Source organism: Sturnira hondurensis, unplaced genomic scaffold (genome assembly GCF_014824575.4).
Source record: "Sturnira hondurensis isolate 20B ecotype Veracruz unplaced genomic scaffold, ASM1482457v3 Scaffold0000780, whole genome shotgun sequence".
In the NCBI taxonomy this organism is placed as follows: Eukaryota; Metazoa; Chordata; class Mammalia; order Chiroptera; family Phyllostomidae; genus Sturnira; species Sturnira hondurensis.
In genome coordinates this window covers 19,917,671-19,938,963 of record NW_028073411.1, presented here as the reverse complement: position 1 = coordinate 19,938,963, position 21,293 = coordinate 19,917,671, and the positions used below count along the sequence as shown (strand labels likewise).

Genomic DNA, 21,293 nt, shown 5'->3' with positions numbered 1-21,293 from the left:
TTAATTCCACCTGTGGCCCCACTGGAAGTAAAGATCCTTAAGTGTGTTTATTTCTCAAAGTCAAATAAAAACAGAAAGACCAGAAGGACTCCCGTGGATGCCTTTGAGCTCACCTTTCAGCCAGGTAACTGCTCCACTCGAGCGTGAGCACTGCCTGGATCCACCCCGCCCCGCCCCCATCTGCACACTCCCTGGGGGCTGCCTTCCCACGGCGCCCTGTGCGGCTTTGGGTGGGTGGCGCCTCCGTTTCTCAGGCTGACAGTGTCTACCTCGAGTGACTCTTCCCCAGAAACGCCAGGTCATCGTCTGGACCTGCGTCTCCAGCAGGTCTCTGCACGGCTTTCCTGGTGGCCAGCCTTCGATCGTGAGCGCAGCCCCCTCACCCTCCCCACAGGTGTGGTCCCTGGACGGGCCGGGCTGTAGGGCCGAGCCAGGGCCTGTGCTCACTGTGCCTTGGGCAGGTGACCTGGCCTCTTGGAGCCTGTTTGCGCGTCTGGAACTCGAGGGCAACTTGCCCGTCCTCTCAGATGAGAGAAGTCCTGGGGGCTGGGCTGGTGTGGAGGGCCCCAGATGCTGGAGGGTCCCGAACCAAGAAGCCAGAAGGGGCCCTGGGGACCCCAAGATTTGGAAGTGGAGCTCTTCTCCTCAGGAAGCGTCTCCGTGGGCTCCGGCCTGCACTGTGCCGATTGTAGGGAGTGCGTATCCTGTGTCTGGTCTCCAGTCCTCGGGCCCCCGCCTGCACCGCCCTGGGCCCCGGGTTCACGCTACGCTGCTCCCCACCCTCTGTGGCTCCTGCCCCCCCCCCACAGGGCCACTGGCGTCGGGGCTGTCACAGAGGCCGCAGGCAGTGCCAGCAGGCGAGGGCCGCGTGCCGCAGGTGCAGGGCGAGAGCCAGGAGCCGGGCCCGAAGGTCCTCCAGGGCCCGTGTGACAGGCGCGGGGTGGCCGCAGCACAGGCCCAGCAGCAGCGCCAGCAGAAGGCAGAGCGACAGCCGCAGCAGCAGGGAGTGGGCGCGGGGCCTGGGTCGGCAGGGCGCTGGGGGCCAGAGGGGGCCTGTGAGCCCCAGCCCACAGGCCCCCCCCAGGGGCCCCCGGGCCCCCTCTTCCCTGGGCTGTTGGGGGGAGCTGCAGGGAGGGCAGGGCTGGCACCACGGCTCTGCCCATGGGGGCGTGCCTGGGGTGACTCCATAGTCCCCATGGGGTGTAGGGGTCCCCCATCCCTGCCCGGGCCTCTGCCGGGTGTGTCCAAGGGTGGCCAAGGCTGGGGTGGCACCGCCACTGTGTGGGGGGCACTGAGGGCCCTGGGGGCAGTGGGGGAGGGCTCAGAACTCACCCTTGGTGGCAGGCGTGGGCTCCCTGCCAGCGATGTCTGGGGAGGAGAACTGAGGGTGGGCTCGCAGTGAGGGCCCCTGTCGGGGGCGCTGAGCTTGCCAAGCACCCCAGGGCTTCTCCCCCACCCACAGGACCCACAGGACCCAGATTGACAGATGGGGGCCCAGGCTGTCCATACTCCCCACTGGCCAGTCTGCCTGGTCCCGCCCAGGGTTCTGCCCAGGGTTCCGCTGCCTCAAGTTCAGGCCAGAAAGGGCGGCACCAAGATGCTGGGCTCCCAGAGCCTGCGGGGGTCGGGGTCTCGGGGCTACAGGAGTGGCGGGCCCAAGGAGGCAGGGCGGGCTCCTGAGGAGGGGCAGGACCCCCTTCCTGTCCCGCTCCCATAGCTCACTGCGGGGGCGCCAGCCCCACTCGGAACATCTGGACCCTGGTTTCCTGTCTGTAAAGCCTCCGCTTCCTCCCCAGCTGCAGGGGCGGTTGGTGGGGGGAGGGTGAGGAGTGACCCTTCTGTGGGGCAGGGGTGTGGGAGGAGCAGGTGGGAGTTCGGGGCGGACACCCGGAGAGGCTGTCCCCGGTCAGGGCCATGACTTCTACCCACAGCTCCGTGGGGCTCACAAAGCACTTTCTTGGGGAGCTGTGGTAGCAGAATCTAAGATGTCCCTGGGACCCCCCTCCTCCCAAGTCCTTGCCTTGGTGCAGCCCCCTCCCCTCAGCACAGGGGCCGCAGCTCCCTTCCACCCGTGAGCTCATGTCACGGGTAGTGTGGGTGGAGCCACTGAGGTGGCTCCGAGGCAAACCCAAAAGGGCGGCTAGCTCCGGTGAGTCCGACCCACCCAGGTGGTTTTCAGAAAGGGTCTGGTGGTGGGGAGAGTCGACCCCAGGCCTCGAAGGCTTGGCTGCCCCGAGCTCTACCACGGCAGGAAGTCTACTCTGCAGAACCCCGGGGAACCGGGCGTGTGCCCCGCCTCAGGTGAGGCCGGCCCTGCAGGCTGCCTCGGGGGACCCGGAGCCGGACCGCCCCACGTCGCCCAGGCTGCGCGCCCCAAGCCCTCTTACAGTGAACCGCCACCTCCACCGGCTCCTGGAACCTCACGCGCTTCGAGATCCTCAATGGCTCGGCCCTGCAGCCAGGACGCTCTGGCTGGCTTCGCCTCAGGATTGAGGTGGGGCACTTCCTGTCGCCCTCCTGGGGCAGGGTGGGAGCAGAGGGAAGTGGGTGGAAGTGAGCCCCACTTAGCCCTGGAGGCTGTTCTGCTAGGACCCCTGCAGCCAGACCCGCGGCGGGAACGGAGAGGGCCATGGGGACCCCTGCAGACTGGGCCTCGGCACCCGGCGCCCCTTCCCCACGCCCCACTCAGGACCAGGAGGCCGTGTCTCCTGAGGGGTCCGTAATAGTGTTCACATGTCAGTAATGACAACGAGGGTGGCAGTCACTAACGCCCCGGAGGGCTGTCCTCCCCCCCAGCCGCATGTACCCGCGTGTGGAGCCTGCACAGGGACCTCTGCCTGGCACGGGGGGTGAGGCCCGGCTCCAAGCCGGCCCTGCCCCAGCTCAGTGCCTGTGAGTCCCACACTGGGCCTGCGTCACTGTCCCCTGGACAAGGCGGGGGCTGTGAGCACAGGCAGGAGCGGCAGGGCCTGGATGCGTGTGCCCTCCCATCAGGGGCTGCCCTGCCACACACTCAGTGTGGCCCTGGGAGGTGGGGTGGGCGTTACCAGACTGCCCTGGAGCCTGTGGCTGGCCTTCTGGGGGTGGTCAGCCTGCTTGGGTGGGGACCCTCCTCGTGGCTCATGCCCCGCCCCTCAGCTGGGACGTCGGTGCCCAGGACCTGGCAGTGAGCCCAGACCAGGACTCCATCCACGGAGAGACCCTGCTTCTGCCCCTCTGTTCCAGGTCCAGGCCTGCCCAGTTGCCCCCTGACTGCCTTGCTGGTCATCCGGGCCCCACCACCTGTCCCCACCGCACCCTCCTCCCTGGGCTCCCAGGGTGGCCGTGCCCCAGAGGCACCCTGACACCACACCCTGCACCAGCGCCCTCCATGTCCCCCCGCTGCCCACTGCCGCTGGACGCCCTCTGTCACCGCCCCCACCATGCTGTGTCCCACCCCACCCTGAGCGCCTGCCACCCTCTCTGCCAGACCTCACCCCCAAAGTGTCGGTCCCTGTGCCCACCCCTCACCCGGCACTTTCTACCCCGGGAGTCCTGGGGCTGGGGACCCCGGACCTCTCCCCCGAGGCCCACCGGGAACCGCGGCCTTACCCTCCCTGCCTTGGGCGTCGGTGAGCCCGGGGCAGCTGCCGCACTCTTCCTGGTCTGCCGTCGTGCCTCTGGCCGGGAGTCGGGGCTCCAGGCCGCCCTCATCTACTGCACATGGCCCTGGGAGGGACAGAGGCGCCGTCACCGCGGGATGACACTCAAGGAGGGGAAACTGCTCCCGGAAAGCAGACTCGCTCCCCTACTGAGTGCCCCCCCACACTGTAAACCTGGGGCAGAGGAGGCAGAAGGCAGGCCCGAGGGCCTTCTGGCTCAGCGGGGAGGGTGGAGAGGGGCTGGCAGTGGGACCACCAGTGGTCGGAAGGCTGGGGACCCCCCAGATGAGGCTCAGAGCCACACCGGGACCCGCATGGCCGACCCCTGGCAGCCCCACCAGCAGCACCCGGGTGTGGAGCCCTGACAGGTACCCGGGTCTGCCTGGGCGTGTGGGGACAGCAATGTGTGAGTGTGCACACGTGGGAGCACATGTGTTTGTGCATGTGTGAGAGTCTGCACATGCCGACTGTCCACATGAGTGTATGTGCATGCACTTGAGTGTGACTGCGTGAGGGCCACTCTGTGTTTGTGTCTATGTGTGTGAGTGTGGTGTGTCTGCATGTACACGTGTGCATGCATGTGAGCTGGGTGTGCATGTGTGCACGTGTGTGGCATGTGCGTGACCCTGCAGTGTGCTGGCCTGTATCCCTGGCAGTGATGGGGCAGAGTCGCTCAGAGGCTCTGGGCCAGGCAGCTTGGTGGGCCCAGCCGGCTCCGTCACCTGTGTCGTGTGCCCAAGGGTGGCCGTGGGCAGCCCTGACCTCTCTGGGCCTCAGTCTGCCCAGCTGTAAAGTGGGGATAATAGCGGGGACCCCTCGTGGGATCCGGTGTGGGAGAGGAAGTGGCTCGTGCTGAGGGCCCAGACGCAGGTCTGGGCCGAGCCTGTGCTTGGTGACAAAACCATGGCTGTCACTACTCAGGGATGGGGTGTGACTCTGTGCACCTGGGACCGTCCCGCCCCGCCCCCCCAGCTGGGCTCTGCGTGCGCCGGCAGAACCTTCGCTGAGACCTGGGCTCTGCCCTTCTGTGGGGCCTCAGTTTCCCCACCGGAAACATGGGGGCGGGCTGCCCTCCCACGGCCTCCGTCTGCCCAGCACCTCCCTCGGGCGGGGCCCGCGTTGGCAGGGAAGGGACTGTGGCAGGGACGCTGTGTAACCCGAGTGCCCGCTGCTGAGGCCAGCTCCTGAGAGATGGGTGATAAAGGGCGGAAAATAGCTCCTGGCCCAGGGCCTGCACAGTGTCGGGCCCGCCCTGGCGAGGGAGGCCGCGCCCCGGGGACACCCTTCTGCCCTCTGGGGGACAGAGGGCTCCAGCTCCCACCCCTTTCCAGGAGCGAAGGTCTGGTCAAGGCCACGCCTCTGCAACACTCCGACGGTCTGCAGGGTTTGGCCCAGTGTCTCCAACCTCAGCTCGAAGCCTTTGGGAGATGGTGGTGAGACCCCTGGGGCCCAAAGTACCCCCAGTCTGTCTCCCCAGCCTGGCTCTGCACCCCGGCCCGCTGCTCCCATCAGCCCCTGGAAGTGTGTGAAGAAGGCCGGGCCTGTCTGCACCTGGTTCAACACCTCAGGTAATGCCAGGACCAGGTCCCGGCTACCTCTCCTGCCACCCACCAGGCCCCATGGCTCCGGGACCCCACCCTCGGGGCTCCCTGCCTCCTCTCAGCCCGGCTGTCACCTCCTTTGGCCCCCAACACAGGTGCTCTGCTGGCCCCTGCCTGCCCATCACCCACACCACTGCCTGTTAGCATGTCTTCATCTTCACTCCCTCTGAGACCCCGGCATAGTGCCTGCCCTGCTCGGGGAGGGGTCCTTCCTCTGAGCTGGCCCTGGGGCTGGCAGCGGCTCAGCGACCATGCCCTCTAAACCCCCTTCCAACCACGTGCTTTGCCCACCGACCCACGAGGCCTTCCTGCGCAGGGGCAGAGGACCTGGTGTAGGCGGAGGGTCTTACCTACCCACCAGGCCCCACAGAGTGATGGCCAGCCCCCCTGCTGTCCAGTCGTCTGCAACACCACCTCAGGGGCACCTGGGCTGGCGACGTGGGAGAACCTCGCTGGGACCTTGACCGGGAGAGGCCAGAGCTCATGGGGGCCCCCACGGGGCCCATAAACACACACTCGTGCGCACACACACACACACGCAGGCACTGCCCCGCCCTACCTGGGCTGCTCAGGTGCTGCTCCTCCGCGTGAGCTGCCCGCCTGCCGGCCTGAGCTTGGGCGTCAGAGCCTTGAGCTCGGCAGGAACCGGAGCTGCTGCAGCGCACTCGCCAGCCGAGAAGATCCCATTACAGCCCGAGCTGCCCTGAGGCCCGGCCAGCTCTGGAAGAGGCTCTCTCGGGGGCTTTGGGGGCTCTGGGCAGCGTCTGACCTCCCAGAGGCCAGGTGTTCGTCCTGGGCAGCCTGGCCGAATCAGAGGGGCTGAGGCTGTCCCTTGTTCCAGCTGGACTGGAGGAGGGAGCTGTGGACACCCCCACATGCCCTCTCTCGGGGGCGAGTGAAGAGGCTGGCAGCTCTCCAGGCAACTCGTGGTTCCAAATTGGGCAAGAGAGGGCTCCCGGGGACCCCGGCGGGGGAGTGTCGGGGCAGGCCACTCTTGCCCGGGCTGGCCCTGGCCAGATGCACAGCAGGCACTGGCCTGGTGGCCCTGGGGCCCCCACCCTCACCACGGTGTGCAGCCTGGTGTGCAGTTCAGACGTGGGGCGACAGTGGGCTGGGTGGTGGCTGCATGTCTGCTGGGGGCAGGGGACACCCTTGAGTGGGACGTGGCCGACCCTGGCCTCCTGAGCCCCAGGCAGATGGGACAGGGGAGCGTGGGCAGCCCATCACCCTGAGTTCCAGTCCCCACATAGAATGCAGGGTCTGCCAACCGGCAGTGCTTGGTGGGGATGGAGCCGACAGGTTAACTCTCTGGAGGGGCCTGCGTGCACATGGTGTGGAGTGCGTCCTGAGCTGAAGGGTGACCCACTGAGGATCCCGGCTGGGAAAGGGGCCAGTGCTTGGGGGATCCCCAAATACGTGGCCTGGGCTGCAGTGACTCTGAGTGTCAAGCTCCACTTTGGGGAGGCTGATGGGCTGCCATGCTGTGCAGGCTCCAGGCCCTCAGCCCCCAGAGGGCTCAGCGCCTTCCTCCGCCTCTCACCTGCTGCCCTGGCCCGGGACCCTGGCTCCTGGTGGCTTCTGAAGGGGCTGGCTTGGCTCACCATCCAGCGAAGTTGGACAGAGCTGTGCTCCAGCTTCTGGGGTGGGATTGGGCCTCAGGCAGGGGTTTGGTGAAGGGCCGACGGGCCCTGGGCTAGGGCCTGGCCACCTGGGGAGGGCTTGAGGCACCTGGGCGGGGAAGTAGCCAAGGGCACTGGCCGCCCCCACCTTGTAGACAAGACGCCAGCTTCAGGGGGCTGGGTCTCCCGGGGCTGCCCACCACCCTGGTTTGCTGAGGACCAGGCCCATTTTAGCCCTGGCGGCTGACACCCTGCGAGACAGGGAAGGGCAGCCCCTCCTCCCAGCCTCCACCAGGGCCACAGAGCGCCCTCTGCCTGGCCTCTGCCCTCGCCTGACAGGGGCTTCTTCCCACAGTGGGAAGTGGGCATCTCCCTGCTCCGAGCGGGGTCTCACCTGGCTCCTCACGGGGTCCCAGAGGGACAATGGTGCCCAGGCTCTGTGGTGCCTCCCCCAGTGGGCACAGTCCAGCCCGATCCTGGCCTGGTCTCAAAGGGAGGCCCCCTCCTGCCCCCGGAGAGGTGGGTGCTGAGCCCCACACGCGGACGGGCTGCACCTGCCCAGCCCCGGCTCTGGTCTGCGGCACTGCCGCCAGCCTGCAGGGCTGACCTGTGGCTGCCTGCGTCCCCGCCCCAGGCCCCTCTCCCTGGATGCCTGGCTCAGCCAGCTGGCAAGGGCTGAGCTATAATTACCTCTCCCCTTTGGCAGGAATAGAGCGACCCCAAGGACAGGCCACTGGCCGCAGATCGGGAGAAGAGGTGGCCGTTTCCCAGGACCCAAGAGCACCGGGCAGGCTTGCAGAGCAGACAGGGGTCAGTGCCCCCTTCCCCCCTCCTGGCCTGTGGCGGCTTCCCAGGCCGATTCCAAGCTGTGCAGTTCTTGGAAAAAACCAGGGACTGGGGTCAGAGGCAGGGGGGAGGGGCAGAAAGTGGGGCAACAAGGAGGCCAGGCGTGGTGTGGGCAGTAGGAAGGCAGCATCGGGTTGGACCCTCCCCCATAGGGCGGTCCCAGGCAGAAAGGGGCCTGCCCACCCCCACGCATATTGCCTGGGGTCCCATGAGGTGAAGGCGCAAGCAGGCACCCAAGCTGCTGATTTCGGGCACACTGGCCCAGCCCTGACACTGCCCAGTGTCTGGGTCAGAGGGGCAGCAAGGAGAGGGCTCCTGTGTTTCCGGGGCCGGCCTTGGGGGCTAGGGGCACTTGACTCCTATGTGCAGCTGCCCCGCCTGGCAGGCACTTACCCCCCTTTGTAGCCGAGGAAAGTGCAGCCCAGAGAGGGGAGGCAAGCTGCCTGACGTCACACAGCCAGGGGCAGCGGGCAAGGCCTGGGTTTGGTGCCCTCCACTTCCCATCCCGAGCCTTGGTGCCAGGCAGCAGTTTGCTCTGGGGATTTATTAGCCTGGAGGCCCAGCCACCTTAGACTGGCTCTGCTGGTGTCCCAGCCGGTGACGTCCCCCTGCCTCAACTCACCAAGCCACCTCTTTGTGAGGAGCTGGCTCCCATGTGGCGGAGGCCGAGGCCCCGCGTCTGTGCTCAGCGAGCTGGGGGCTGCACTGACCTGAGGCGGGGACCCAAGTCCTGCCAGACCGTCAGGCCCCGAGTGGACTCCCTCCCCCCCTCGGTTTTGTCTGGGACCCACTGAAGGGGGCCCCCGTGGAGGTTGCCACTCTGCTCAGGTCACAGTCTCCGGGGCGCGGTGGTTGTTCTGTCTGGGAAAAGGGGCCGTGCAGGAGCGGTGACGGTGAGGACCTGAGAGGGAGAGGCAGTCCTGGGTGATCTGGGTGGGCACCGAGTACCCTTACGTGTCCCCATGAGAGGGAGGCCTGGGCCAGAGGAGGGGGCCACATGGCCACAGGCCAGGGCACGCTGGGCCGAGGGGAGCCAGGACAGGTGAGCACGTGCCCCTGAGCCCTGGAGGCTGCACCTTGCAGCCCAGGTCTCTGTTCTGGACTCTGCAGACCCCGGAGAGTACAGGCTTCTATTGTGTAGGTGGCCTGGCTTGTGGCACTTTCTTGCAACATTCACAGCAAATGACCAACTAGCCATGGTGGAGGTGACATCGAAAGCTGTGGGGCTGGAGGAGTGACAGGTGGTGCCGGGGGCAGAGGCACAGAGTGGGGTCTGAGGGTGAGCCCTGGACCCTCCAGTGTGGGGAGGAGCGGAGGACTCGGGCTGTGGGGTCCTGCAGCCTGGGCGGGGCTGGGAGCAGGGGCAGAGCTCTGGAGGAAAGGGCACTACCAGGTCAAGAGGGACTCAGAAGGGCAGTCACTGGTGGGCGTGGCCAGAGCAGTTGGGCTGGATAGGCTAGGGAGTGAAGCCCGGGAGTGGAGGGGGGGTCACAGGAGGGGTGGAGGGGGGCGGGGAGAGAGAACCAGGCTTTGAGGCTTTGGGTCGGAGGGGCTCACCGGTGAGGTGGGGAAGACTGGGGGGAGCCAGCAGGAGGGGAGAGTCCCTACCATGCGGGTCCTGTGTGGTCCACCCCGCCTCTCACGTGGATCCTGTTCCCGAAAGGCGCTGGGGCCCACTCGGGCCAAGCAGAGGCTCTGCACCTGTGGGCATGTTGAGTTCGTTGCACAAACAAGAGTAACGACTTTATGTATTCACTGAGATCCCAGAGTCCCTGCCCCCTCTGCCCAGTCCGGGGCACCGTGTCTCAGGAAAAGAAACAGAAGGCCACGGTTCTTCTCTGCCGCACCGTTTCCGATTCCGCCCACAGTTGGCCGTGGCTGCCCACACTCCCGAATTCTCCCGGCTTTCCTGGGCTGCCTAGTGAGTCCGGGCGGGCGTGGCCTGTGGTGCAGCGCCAGTCACCTCCAAGCTCTTACCCAGGCTCTGTAACCAGGGGGAGTTGCCTCCCAGTTACATCTAATATTTCTTGGACACCCTGAGTTCTGGACCCCATTACAAATCCCCAGTTGGGGGCCTCTCTTGGCTGCACCCCGTTACAGGCGGACAGACGCTGCCGTGGCCTCAAGCCTTTAAGACTCGGCTCAGGCCCGGTGGCCCTGCGGCAGCCTCGAGGTCCCCTGACGTCCCTGGGACGTCCCCTGTTTTGCTCTGTGCTGGGTCCTGAGACCAGCAGGTCTGTCCCCCCACTGGCCCTGACCCCGAGGTCACCCCCACCCCCCGTGCTCCCGAGCTCTGTCCCATGCCTCACACAGGCCTGCTTGCTTCCTGGGTCTGGGATGCAGTGGCAGGCAGCACCCTGGGCAGCTGGGCTGTGCCCTGCTGTGCCTTGGCACCCCTGACAGTCCTTCCCAAGACTGATGTTCACCCTGGAGGATTATGCTTGCACACTCAGGCACAGACAAGCACACGTGCACTCGCAGAGAGACATAGCTGCACATACAAGCACAGGCACAAGCACATGCTCAGGCACACACAGGCATGTGGGCGGGCACTCGGGTGGGGCGGGAACAAAGCCCCCGGGAGGGTGGTGGCCCCTTGGCCTCCAGGACCTGCAGCCCCCGGCGCCCCATCTGGGGAGGGGGCGGCCGCCCTGCCACCTGCTGTGTGTCTGTGGCCCGCAGATGCCGCCCATGTCACCGCAGCCGGGGGAGTGGACGGTGGCTAATGAAGGGCTGGGCTGTCTGCTGCTCGGAGCGGTGGGGCGGCCTGTGACACTCACAGTGGGGAGAGTGAGCCCCGGGCCAGCTGAGCGCGCCTCGGGCCGGGGTGGCGGGAGGGGCTCGCCCTGCGGAGCGAGATGAAGCAGAGCCGTTGAGATAAAACACCTCTCGGAGCTTTACAGTTAGAGGCAGATTGATTCGGTGGTAAAACACCTTATTTTCCTCTTTAGAGCTTATTTAGAGGTTGTGTGCAGCCTTCTCCTGCCACCAGGCCTGAGAGGCACAGTAGCCAGGTGCCGGCGGCCCTCCCCTCCTGGCTGCGGGGGGGGGGGCCTGCTGGAGGAGTTGGGGAGGCCAAGGCTGCAGGGTGCATGGCTGCCATCGACCGTGGCAGTGGCACCCATGTCCCCTGAAGGGACCGCCTCAGAGCCGCCCACAGCACGGGCCCACAGGCAGCGGCCTTGTGCTGGGACCTCACCAGAGCAGGACTCTGTCTCCGGGGGTGGGCAACCTAAGGTCTGCGTTCCGGGAACATGCGTGTGATGTTGGTGTCATGGGCTGAGGCGCCGATCCCAGGGCTGCCTGGGGGCTGCCCCAGCCAGGGGCCCTGGGTGCCGGGTCAGCAAGTCCTGCCCATACCTGGGCGTGGCAAAGACGGGCGAGGCCCGACCCGGCAACCACACCCTTCTGAAGACAAGGAAAGCACCCCAGGTTCGGCAAAGGCTCCAGGATGCACGGTGGTGCACCTGGCTCTGTGGCCACCGTGCCTGGACCAGGGCTGGTCAGAGTACTCCGTCTGCATGTGTCGGAGTGAGGGGCCTAAGGGGAGGCTGTGGAGGACCCTGCAGACCCTGGGCTCCGGTGCCTGGCGGCCTCTCTTGGGGCGTCTGCACATTGCTGGCTGCGTTGTGGTTCCGAGTCTGCGGCCCAGGCAGGTGGTTCAGCCCCTCCCACCTGCGACCTCCCTCTGCCCGAGAGGTGCCCTTCACCTCCTCCCACTAAGCGGTCAGGGGTCAGGGGCTTTCGCTGCTTGAATTTAGGGAAGCTCTCTGGGGCCCTCCTCCAGCAGGGCCCAGGAGGGAGGTGGGGTCTGCAGGTCATCGAGGGTGGCTGGCCCTGTACCCCAACCAGCAGCCCTTCTTGTCCCGGTGGGAGCATGGTCTGCTTAGTGTGATCACACCTGCCCCACACAGGGGTCACCCCCAGAGCAGCCCCTGCCACGCGCACCCCCAGCGGGAGGCCGGCTGGCCAGGCAGAGACTGTGTGGGAGGGCACAATGCGCCTGGGCCCCCCCTCACGTGTAGGCGGAGCCTGTCTGGGAAGGAGAGGGCTGGCTGCTGCTGGCCATGGGGCAGCCCGAGGGGCGCGGGGGTTCTGCTGGGCCGTCAGGCTCGCCTTGTCCTCGGGTGCCGTTGGTGAGGCTGAGCAGGGCCTGTAGCCTGAGTGAGTGGGGAGACCAGGGCTGCCCTCGGAGACAGGGTGGCCTCCAGGGCCCCCACCTCACACCCCGTGGGGACAGACCAACCTGTTTTTGTCTGAGCTCGCTGGCCCCTCCTGGAGACAGGCTTTTGCTGACCCTGGACACCTGGAGGTGGCTCGGCAGCCCCCAGCCTGGGGGGCCCCTAGCCCATGGGGGCTGGACCGCCTAGGGTGTGACCGAGAGGCTGGGTGACACTCGTGGGACCCCCGAGCCCACGGAGAGGGGACAGGCGAGGGGTCTGAAAGGCACAGAGCCGTCCCTCCCGCCAGCCCGAGGGGCAGTGCTGGGTGGGAGACGCTGTGGCTTCCACCCAACGCTGATTAGAATTTTTTACAAGTTTTTTATGAGTCATAACAGTTCTTTCCAGACAATAAAACAGCATGGAGAGGACACTAAAAACCTCCGGGAACGGGAATTTGATTAGCAGCGGGGATGGCCCCTCTCCCGGCCGGCTCTAATTTCCTGCATTTATGTTCTTTTCATTGCTTCCCTCGGGGGACCCACTCTGAGGATCAACAGCAAGGAGCCGCTCGGTAGACGGCCCACACTGGCCCTCCCCGGCTTGCACGGGAAGGGGGTGCAGGAAAACCTCCACTTCCCCCTTGACACGGTGGTGCCCTAGGGGTCCCACAAGGTCCAGCCATCCAGTCCCGGATCCACTCCCGGACTAGGAGGACCGGGCAGAGCCAGGGGCCGCCCAGACTGGGGGGAGGACATGGGATGGGTGAGAGGCCACCAGGTGGCGCTAGAGGACCGGCCAGGAGGCCATGGGGAGCAGGTGGTGGGGTTGCAGGGTGGTGGGGGTGAGTTAGCAAGACCGGCTGTCTCACCCACGGGCTAGACATCCACGGGGGCTCAGAGAGGGCAGCCCCTTCCTCGAAGGCAGGACCCACTGAGGTGCGGTTTCAGCCGGGACAGCCACACTGGAGCCCTGGGGGCGTCACAGCCACGTGGGGGGCACACACCGACCTGAGTGGCCTCAGCTAGCAGGGGCCTGAAGGAAACGGCGGTGGTGGGTAGGCAGGGCCCCCCTCCCAGAGAACCTGGGCCCTGGCCTGCGGGGCCACATCCACATTCTCCTTTCTCTGCTGAGCCAGGAGCCACGCTGCACCCCAGCAAAGGGCCTGGGTCCTCCTCGGGTGGTGCTGGGTTGAGGGCCACCCAGGAGCATGCGCAGTGGGGGCATCAGGTGTATCGGTGCCCACAGCGCTGCCTGGAGCCCGAACTGAGGCCAGGCTCCTGTGAGCACCGCCCCCCACCAACAGCAGCCTGGCCTGGGCACGCCCTCCTGCGGGGTGTGGAGTATGGGGCGGGGGCAGGGTCCTGCCTGAAGGGGAGGTGGTTTCTGGGGTCAGCTGCAGCCTCAGGGTGTTCACCTAGAACTTGCTGGGTCTTGGTGCTGTCCAGGACCCCATAGGCTCTGTCTGTCCCTGTCAGGGGCCCATGTTTTGGGGACCCTTGACTTCAAGGGGATCGCTGGCTTCTTTATTCATCATGGTCTGTGGTCATTGCAAGAGCTGGTGGGAGGGGGGGACCTGTACTCAGGGGACCAGGCAGCTGCACCTGGTTCCGCTGCCCAGCAGGTAGAGGACCCGCAACGGGATTTGTGTCGTGCAGACAGGGCCCCCGCCCTTTCTGCCACAAGCTGTGTGACCACAAGCAGCTCAGGTCATGTCCCTCAGCCTGTGCCACAGACCTTAGGCACAGACCTACAGGGAGCCTGGGCCCCTCCTGCTGGGGGGGTGGCGGGCTCAGACAGTGTCCCCAGGAGGTGCTAATTCTCCTCCTGGGTTCTCCAACTGTGCCTGTGGGATGGCTGCCATGTGCCCTGTGTGGGGCAAAGGGGAGACCCCGGGGGGGCCCCTGGGCACAGGTGCTTTGTGGCCCGTGGCCCTGCTCAGGGACCGATGCACCCTCAGCCTGCCCTTCACTCTGGAAGCCTGCCTACTGCGGCATGCAGGGTCAGCCACAATGAGAAGGTCCCGGAGAACAGAGACCAGCAGCCCTGGGCCAGACCTCTCACAGGCCTCTCTGTTGGAGGGAGGCCCACTGCTGGGGCCTGGGCTGGGGCCTGGGCACCGACGTGGCAGGAGCCTCAGCGGGAAGGCCAGTGGGCCTAGTGGCCGTCACGCCCAGGCACCCGCCCCTTTTCGGGGTGACAGGCGGCCGCGGTGCTCCCAGCCATCTCAATTCATCTATTCTCCACCCACCCACAATCCAGCGTGACCTCCCGGACGGCGCGAGGTGGGGGGGTACGCCTGAGAAACTGCTGCCACCAGTGCTTATTTAAACCCTGGGCTGATTTATGAGTGTGGACAGTTTTAAGGCCGCAGCGAGCAGGCGGTTAGCCAGACTGCTGAACCGGCAGTTTCCAAAGAGAGCGCAAAGGCCTGTGTGGGGCCCGCTCGGCGCCCGAGTGCCTGAGCCGCCGGCCCGGTGTTGGCCCCCATGCCAGCCCAGTACCCCCTCGGGTGTCAGCACTGTGCCTTGGCTGACCTTGCGGAGAAACCGAGGGTGTCCTGTCTGACACAGGCATCTCCAGGGTCCTCTGGCCTCGGGGGCTAAGGGGCGGAAAGACCCCCTTTCAGGCCCTGGAGGGCCTGGTGCCTGCTTGCCTCGAGGGAAGGAAGGAGTCTGGGGGTTGGAAGGGAAAGGAGGTACCTGAGGTGGCAGGCTGTGGGCCCCGGGGTGGGGGGGACACTTGCTGTCACCAGCTACATCGGGCCCCGAGGTGGGGGGGAATCTGGGCCCAGAGGAGGGTGGTGGTCTCTGGCCCCTCACTCAGCTTCCAGGACAACGTTCTCCAGGGCACAGATGGCGTTCCTCGGAGGGCTTTGCTCTCTCTGCATAGGTCACAGTGTGACCCAGTGGACGTGTGGGGACCCTGGGACTGAGGCTGGGAGTCGGGGCCGTGGCCTCAGGGCAGCCTGGGCGTGGCCCTCAGTGAGGAAGGCAGCACTGGTGACTGGGACGCCCTCCACTGTCCCCCTCTGAATCCTCAGGGTGAGGAATACAGGCTCCAGGCAGGGGTCCTGCCTCTTTTGGGGGAAATGCACCCTGATTACAGGGATGGTACAGAGGGCTGGCCGGGAAGGGGAGGCCTGGAGCTTGGGCCCGATGGTGGGGCAGAGGGCAGAGGGCAGAGGCCACTGGACGTGGGTACCCAGGGGCTGGCTCTGGTCTGGGGAGGTGGAGAGGCCAGGAGGGCACCATGGCAGGCGGCCAGACCGGCTCTGCACGGGGTTGGGTCCTGGGTGGACGAGGGGCATGTCCAGATGTCCGGTAGGTGGTGACAGCTGCTGGTCCTGAGGGGACAGTTGAATGGTGGGCTCCAGACCAGGGGTCCCCGGGTGTTGGCCAGTGGGGGAACACACTGCTGGCCCTGCCCCAACAAGGCTGCAGGTCGGGGTGCAAACTGGCAGCTAGTGAATATTTAACAGGGCCTAACAAAAGCGCATGCATAATTAACCAGGCAGCGAGGAATCATCTGTCTTCTTAAAGGGGCCAGCGATTTGTCAGCGGCTGTGAAGTCTGCCGTCTGCCCGCCGGGGCCCCTCTTAGGCCCCAATTAATTTGTGTGATTTAGAAAGTGGGAGCTCCTCACACACCTCCAGGGTTGGGGGCTGGCTCCTGGGGTCCTGCTGTGTTTGTGGATGGGCCCTGCCTGCACGGCTCAGGTTGGCCCCTCACTCGCCCCTCGTGAGCTCACCGCCCTGGAAGGGGCAGCTGGGGCCCATCCTCTGAGGCTGGCCCGGTGCTGGGTGCGCCCACAAAGGTGACCTGAGGCGCCTGGCTGCAGCTGGCTGGGCCCTCAGTCTTGCTCCGAGGTCAGTGCACCAACCACGATTTGGGGACCAGATTGGGGGGCCCCAGATTGTGAGCTGTGACTGGCAGGGTCCCTGGGAGTCACCGTGGGGGGAGTCCCACCCCGCCCCCGGTCACCAGGGAGAGTCCTGGCATGAGCGTCACACCTAAACTCAGCCCTTCTAAACCTCGGCACAGGGCGCCTGCCACTGTCCGTAGGATTCCGAGGGGGGCGGTCCCCAGTTTTGCTCTGAGTGGGAGGACACGGGGGTCGTTCGCTGTTCCCTGCCAGCCTCCTGGCAGGTTCAGGACTGGCAACTGTGGATGAGGGGCCTGTGTTTTCCCATGGTTCCAGAAGATTCTGGGGGAGCTGGGGCTGGGCCACGTCAGAGAAACTCCTCTCTGGGGTGAGTGACCAGCCTGGATATAGTGACTGTTTCCTGCTGGGCCCACCTCCTGGGTGGTCGCCAAGGCCGTGGCCTTGCTTGGGCTGGGGGTGGTGGTCGTGGCAGGCTGAGCCCAGAGCTCCTGGGACCCACAGGCCCTTCCAGCCCCTCCTGGGCCCTCCCCACCTCCCACACCTGCCTGGCCCTCTGCCCAGCTCCCCTGGCCTTGGCCATGATTTGAAAGTCCATGATTTGGAGTTTCTTGGTGCTGAGCTCAGGCTGGGAGCCCCTTCGGGAAACACCTGGCTCCTTTCCCTGGGTGGCAGGTTGGGGCATCGTGTGTTTACCACAGGCCCAGCCTGGCCCTGCTCAGCGCCCATGAGAGGCAGGGAGCTGGGACAGGCAGGGGGACGCCTGCTCAGGCCACAGGTGGGACGAGGAGACAATGCTCAGGGACTTGGGACCGGAGGGCTGCCTTGGAGTCAGGAGCCCAAGTGCAATGCAGGCAGGCGTTGCCTTGGCCCCCCTGGCCCCCCAAATCTCCAAAGCCTGCCCCTGCTGTACCCCACCGCAGGCCAGCACCCCCTAGACGATGCCAGCGGGCTCCCAGCTGCCCCAAGGCTTGAACACCAGGCCGGTCAGCTCTCCCTCCGCCCCAGGAGGGTATCTGAGTCCTGAGCTTCTGGTGGCAGCCTGGAGGGTCCCGGAGGGAGAGACAGAGGCCCTGGGAGCCCGGGGAGGGCCTCCCCCAGCCAGGCGTGGGTGAGGTAGACCCGGGGCGGCCACGGCCAGCCGGCTGGGTTGGCTCCAGCTCTCAGCCGTGCTGTCAGGGAGGGTGGTAGGTGATGGCGAAGGCTGGATCCCCAGGGAAGATCCGAGGAGGCCCGTGGGCCATGGCGTCTGGTCACTGCTCCCCCGGCTCCCATGGGCGTCTGCCGTGCCTAAGAGCTCACCCGGCCCTCGCTGGGCAGGTGGCAACGCCGAGGCCCAGAGAGCCCTGCCCACGCCTGCCAGGTTCCGCCCCGGGCCCCTCTCTCAGGTACACCTCAGGCCACTCTGATTTTCGATTGACGCCCCCCGCCCCCCGCCCATGACTCCCTCCAGGGGAGCCCGGGGAACCGCCCCGACCCTGGGGGTCTCCTTTCAAATGCCCCGTCTCCAGCCACTGCTTTGTCCCACCCAGCGCGGCCCTCAGCAGCTCTCTCCACGGCTGGGTGAGCCCTGAAATTCTCTTTCCATTAAAAATAAATGCCCCATTTTATCTGCCTGAAATGGCTGTGCTCTGATTGTCTCTCCGTGCTGCTGTGTGTGAGAACTATAAAATCATAATATAACTATTAATCCCCTCTATCTGCTTGTACCTAATTTTTATTAAAATACCCTGTGCTCCAGCCGCCTTGTAAATTACAGTGCGGTTGAGGAGTCGCCCAGCGGACGGGCTGGGAAGCGGAGCGGGTGGAGGCGGAGGCAGGTGCGCTCCGTGCTCGGTGACGGGGCTTTGGGACGAAATCAGGAAGGCCGGGCGCAGACGAGGGTTCCCAAGTGCTTCAGCCCCCACTCACCTGCCGACAGGTGCATCCTTCCCGGTTCCACTGTGAGGACAGAGGACGGCAGCTGGGGACCCCGCTGTGCTGGGCCGGCATGTCTCTGAGGTTTGAGGCAGCGGTGGCCCCAGGCTCAGCCCTGCCCAGTGCCAGGCCCGGCTTGCGCACTCGTGCCGAGGGGCTGCAGGCCCTGGGGGAAGGCAGGCACGTCGAGACCTCCCGCCCTGGATGCGCAGTGTCCCCCCAGCCGCCCTCCGAGGCAGCGGCCATCACCCTGGGCTCCCTGGGCTGGCGGCAGGATGACCTTCTCTGAGGCCCGGACAGAGCCACCCCTGTGCCAGCGCGTCGTTCGGTCCGGGTGGACAAGCCCTCAGACTCCTTCTCCAGGGAGGTCCTCTCCTGTAGGGACAGGAGAGTCAGGGGACCTGACGTGTTGGGGCAGGGGACCAGTGGGGTGCCCGGCAGTGCAGAAACAAGGACCCTGGGCTCCCGCCTGGCCTCCTGGGGCGGTTGGGGGTGGGGGTCTGCCAGCATCCAGCTCTGTAGCCTGACCCGGAGTCAGGGCTTCCGGGCCCCATGAGGGCCCTTAGGAGGGAGGTGGGAGGAGACTGCCCGACGGGGGCTGCAGGGCAGGGGGCACAGTTGGGGTGCAGGGACAGTGTGAGGGGCTTGCAGGCCCCCCGGAGTAGCAGGACGGAGGGGGCCCCCTTCCGCTGGGGTTGCCTCTCAGCTCAGAGGGCTTTCTCTAACCAGGGCAGCCCCAGGGACTGACGCCTGGTGCCAGCACCGCGGGTGGGCCAAGAGGTGCCTGCTTTTCCAAGACACACAGGGACATAAAAACCGATTCCTGTGGAGACAGAGCCTTTAAACCACATTTCACTTTTATGAACAGCTTTACTACAGAGGCTTTCCCACGGCCAGCCCCTGGACGGCCCTGCTGCGCCAGCTGGCCCTTCGAGGGCGGCCCTGGGCCTGGAGGAGCCTGGACAGGGCAGTGGCAGCCCAGGACTCAGAGTTTGCGGACAGGCCCCCACCGGACCCATCCCGGACCCTGATGGGGCACTGGTGGCCGGGAGGCTCCTGCTGTCCAAGTCACGTCCTACATGCTGCTTGGGGCCCCGGCCCCGGGCTGTGGCCTTTGCCAGAGAGGACTGGCCACTGGGCCTCCATTCTTGGCAGAAACAGGCAGTGTGCCCTGGTGCCCGGGAGGGGAGGGGCCCCGGGAGACATGGGCTTACAGTGTGACGGTGAGAGGAAAGGGGACAAAGTGGGGGTGTGGGAGGGCACCAGGGGAGCCCCCATAGAGGACAAGGCTCAGGGCGCCGGACAGGAGGGCGCAGCTGGGCCCGGGCCTCCCTGCTGACCCTCACTTCCTGGCCTGACCGGTCCAGTGCTGGGGCCGTGGTTAGGACGTGGGGAGACACCAACCTCAGCAGGGAGTGTGGGAGTGGGAGATGCGGGGACCATCCAGGCGGCAGGAGGAGCCCCTGGTGTGGCAGCTGCTGGCGTCCGCTGGGGACAGGAGGACAGTCCATGGGCTAAGAGGGGAGGAAGGGCTCGTCCAACGTCGACGTGCCGGGAGGGGCGTTCATGGCCAGAGGCCAGCGAGCAGTGGCCGGGCCCCCACCACCGAATGGATCGTGGTGGGAAAAGTGACAACGAGAGCAAACGATGCTTTTTCTACGCTTTCCAGGAGTCAGCGCAGAGTTGCAAGCAAGAACAAAACCTCTTTCAGTCACTTTTTAGTTTTATGTTTTTTTAATTTTTCAAAAGAATTTTTATTTATTTATTTTTAGAGAGGGGCAGGGAGAGAGAAAGAGAGGGAGGGAAACATCAATGTGGTTGCCTCTCAAGTACCCACTACTGGGGACCTGGCTTGCAACCCAGGCGTGTGCCCTGACTGGGAATCGAACTGGGGGCCCTTTGGTTTGCAGGCCGGTGCTCAATCTCCTGAGCCATACCAGCCAGGGCATGCACATGAACTTATTTGACTTTGTTGTTAGTAGCAATTATTTTTGGACACATTGGTGAGGGATATACTCAACTTCATGTTGAGTGTGAAACCCAACTTATAACTGTCTCACCAAACGGGTTTCGTGCCTCTTGTGTAACAAGGAGACTGGAGTAAAGTAGGGATCCTGGGAAATAGGCGGACTCCAAGCTGAGTTGGGGTCTCTGTGGTGCTCACAGGGACCCGGCCTCTTTCTTTGCAGCCACCCCTGATGTTGCTCTTGGCCATTTGCCCATAGCCTCATGGGCACAAGGTAGCTGCAGCACCTCCAGCATCACATCTGTGCTCCGGGCAGGAAGAAGGGGCAGGACAGAGGACACTGAAAGAGGGAGGAGAGCCTGACGGCTGACCGTCCCCCGTTTTCTGGTACTTTCTGGGAAGCCCAACCCGGCACTTCTCTTCCACGGTGTCGTCCAAACCATGCTGCACAGCCCGGGCAGCTACACGGAGACCGAGCCACGTGCCTGCAGAGGAAGGTGCTGCCGTGGACGGGGAAGCAGCTTTGGGTCCAGACTCGAGGCCGGGGGAAGACGGGAAGGTCGTCGAGTCTGTCCCTTGGGACAGGCGGACTCCCTGTAACACCACTCTCATTCTGAAGGCGAGGACACTCCTTTTAAATCCTGCTTTTAACATAAAAAAATGCCCCCACCCCCACCCCCACCAGTCGGGATGTTGCTCTGTAATTAACAGAGTCGGAGCTGCTGGGGAGGCTGGCTGATTAGTTTTTTATTAAAATAATGACGCCTTCCAGGCAATCAGGGGGAACTGCATGGGACTCAGCAGTTTTCGCTCTTATTTATGGAAACGTCGAGCAGTGGACAGTCTCATTACCGCCTGTAAACACCCAGGGTCGAGTCCTTGGTGGTGAAATATTGCCTCCCTGGATAGGGGGGCGTGGCCACCCCACTCTGGGGGGCCATAAAACCCTCTGGAATTAATTACTGTGCGCTTTAAACTGGCTTCTGACGATCTTGTTTGTTGCCCTTAGAGCCTCTTGGGGTTCCCAGGTTTGGGTGACATGAAGGGCGTGGGGGGTGCAGACCAGAGAGGGGCAGTGGGTCCCAGACTGGTGACAGACCCCTGGGGACTCCTGGAGGTGACCCTCCAGCATGGGCTGGGCTGACTGGGGCGGTAGTGAGTCCTGATGAGGGTGCAGGACCCCGGGGTGCCAGCCCCTCCTGGTCAGGACACCGGGTCTGGGCCCTGTGTGCCCCATGACACATGGGGGATGGCACTGGGGTCCCTTGGGACGATACACCCCTCCTGCCTCCCTGGGGCTTGTGGCGGACTCGGGAGAGAGCAGGGCATTGGGGGCAACGTTGGGGGCAGACGGGTCTGGGCTCTCTGGCCTCAAGGAAGCGACGATCAGATCGAGGACCCGGACGGGCTCGTGCAGTAGGGGAGCCCCGAGTCCCTGTGGTCTGTCGTCTGCAAGCTGGGGGCCCAGGATCAGGGAGGGCAAGGGGAGACCCAGGTCCCAGCTCGGTGGTCAGGGGAGCGCGGGGCCTCTGCCTCTTGCTCCGTAGGCTCCCTCGGACTGGATGAGGCCGCTGGCCCCGAGCCCAGCCCACAGATGCGGGGCCCAGGGGAGGACGGGAGACACTCCACGTGCCCCGGGTCCCTGGACTCCCTCTGGGATT

At 65.3% G+C, this 21,293-nt stretch overlaps 1 protein-coding gene across 5 annotated transcripts; it reads right to left on the bottom strand.

The window, feature by feature from the left end:
- Window positions 1–25: 25 nt before the first annotated feature.
- CUNH14orf180 (chromosome unknown C14orf180 homolog) lies at window positions 26–7,319 on the bottom strand. 5 transcript variants are annotated; one of them, XM_037047967.1, is made up of 6 exons: window positions 7,256–7,319; window positions 5,802–6,043; window positions 3,592–3,708; window positions 2,388–2,517; window positions 1,333–1,381; window positions 26–1,035 (listed from the first exon to the last, which is right to left on the bottom strand). In XM_037047967.1, the coding sequence occupies exons 3-6, from the start codon at window positions 3,691–3,693 to the stop codon at window positions 765–767; spliced, it is 552 nt and encodes a 183-aa protein (XP_036903862.1). In that variant the 5' UTR covers window positions 3,694–3,708; window positions 5,802–6,043; window positions 7,256–7,319; the 3' UTR covers window positions 26–764. The 5 variants fall into 5 exon arrangements, with proteins under 5 accessions (XP_036903862.1, XP_036903852.1, XP_036903872.1 ...); XM_037047957.1 differs by having other exon boundaries at window positions 5,802–6,970; window positions 7,256–7,303; XM_037047977.1 differs by lacking the exon at window positions 5,802–6,043 and having other exon boundaries at window positions 7,256–7,314.
- Between the last annotated feature and the right edge of the window lie 13,974 nt (window positions 7,320–21,293).

Coding starts and splice junctions, on each gene's coding strand:
- CUNH14orf180 (XM_037047967.1), bottom strand. CDS start 3,693: ATGAGGGCGGCCTGGAGCCCCGACTCCCGGCCAGAGGCACGACGGCAG. Junction 2,518..3,591: donor CGACGCCCAAGGCAGGGAGG/GTAAGGCCGCGG, acceptor ACCCTGCCCCAG/GAGGGCGACAGGAAGTGCCC. Junction 1,382..2,387: donor GGTGGAGGTGGCGGTTCACT/GTAAGAGGGCTT, acceptor GCCCACCCTCAG/TTCTCCTCCCCAGACATCGC.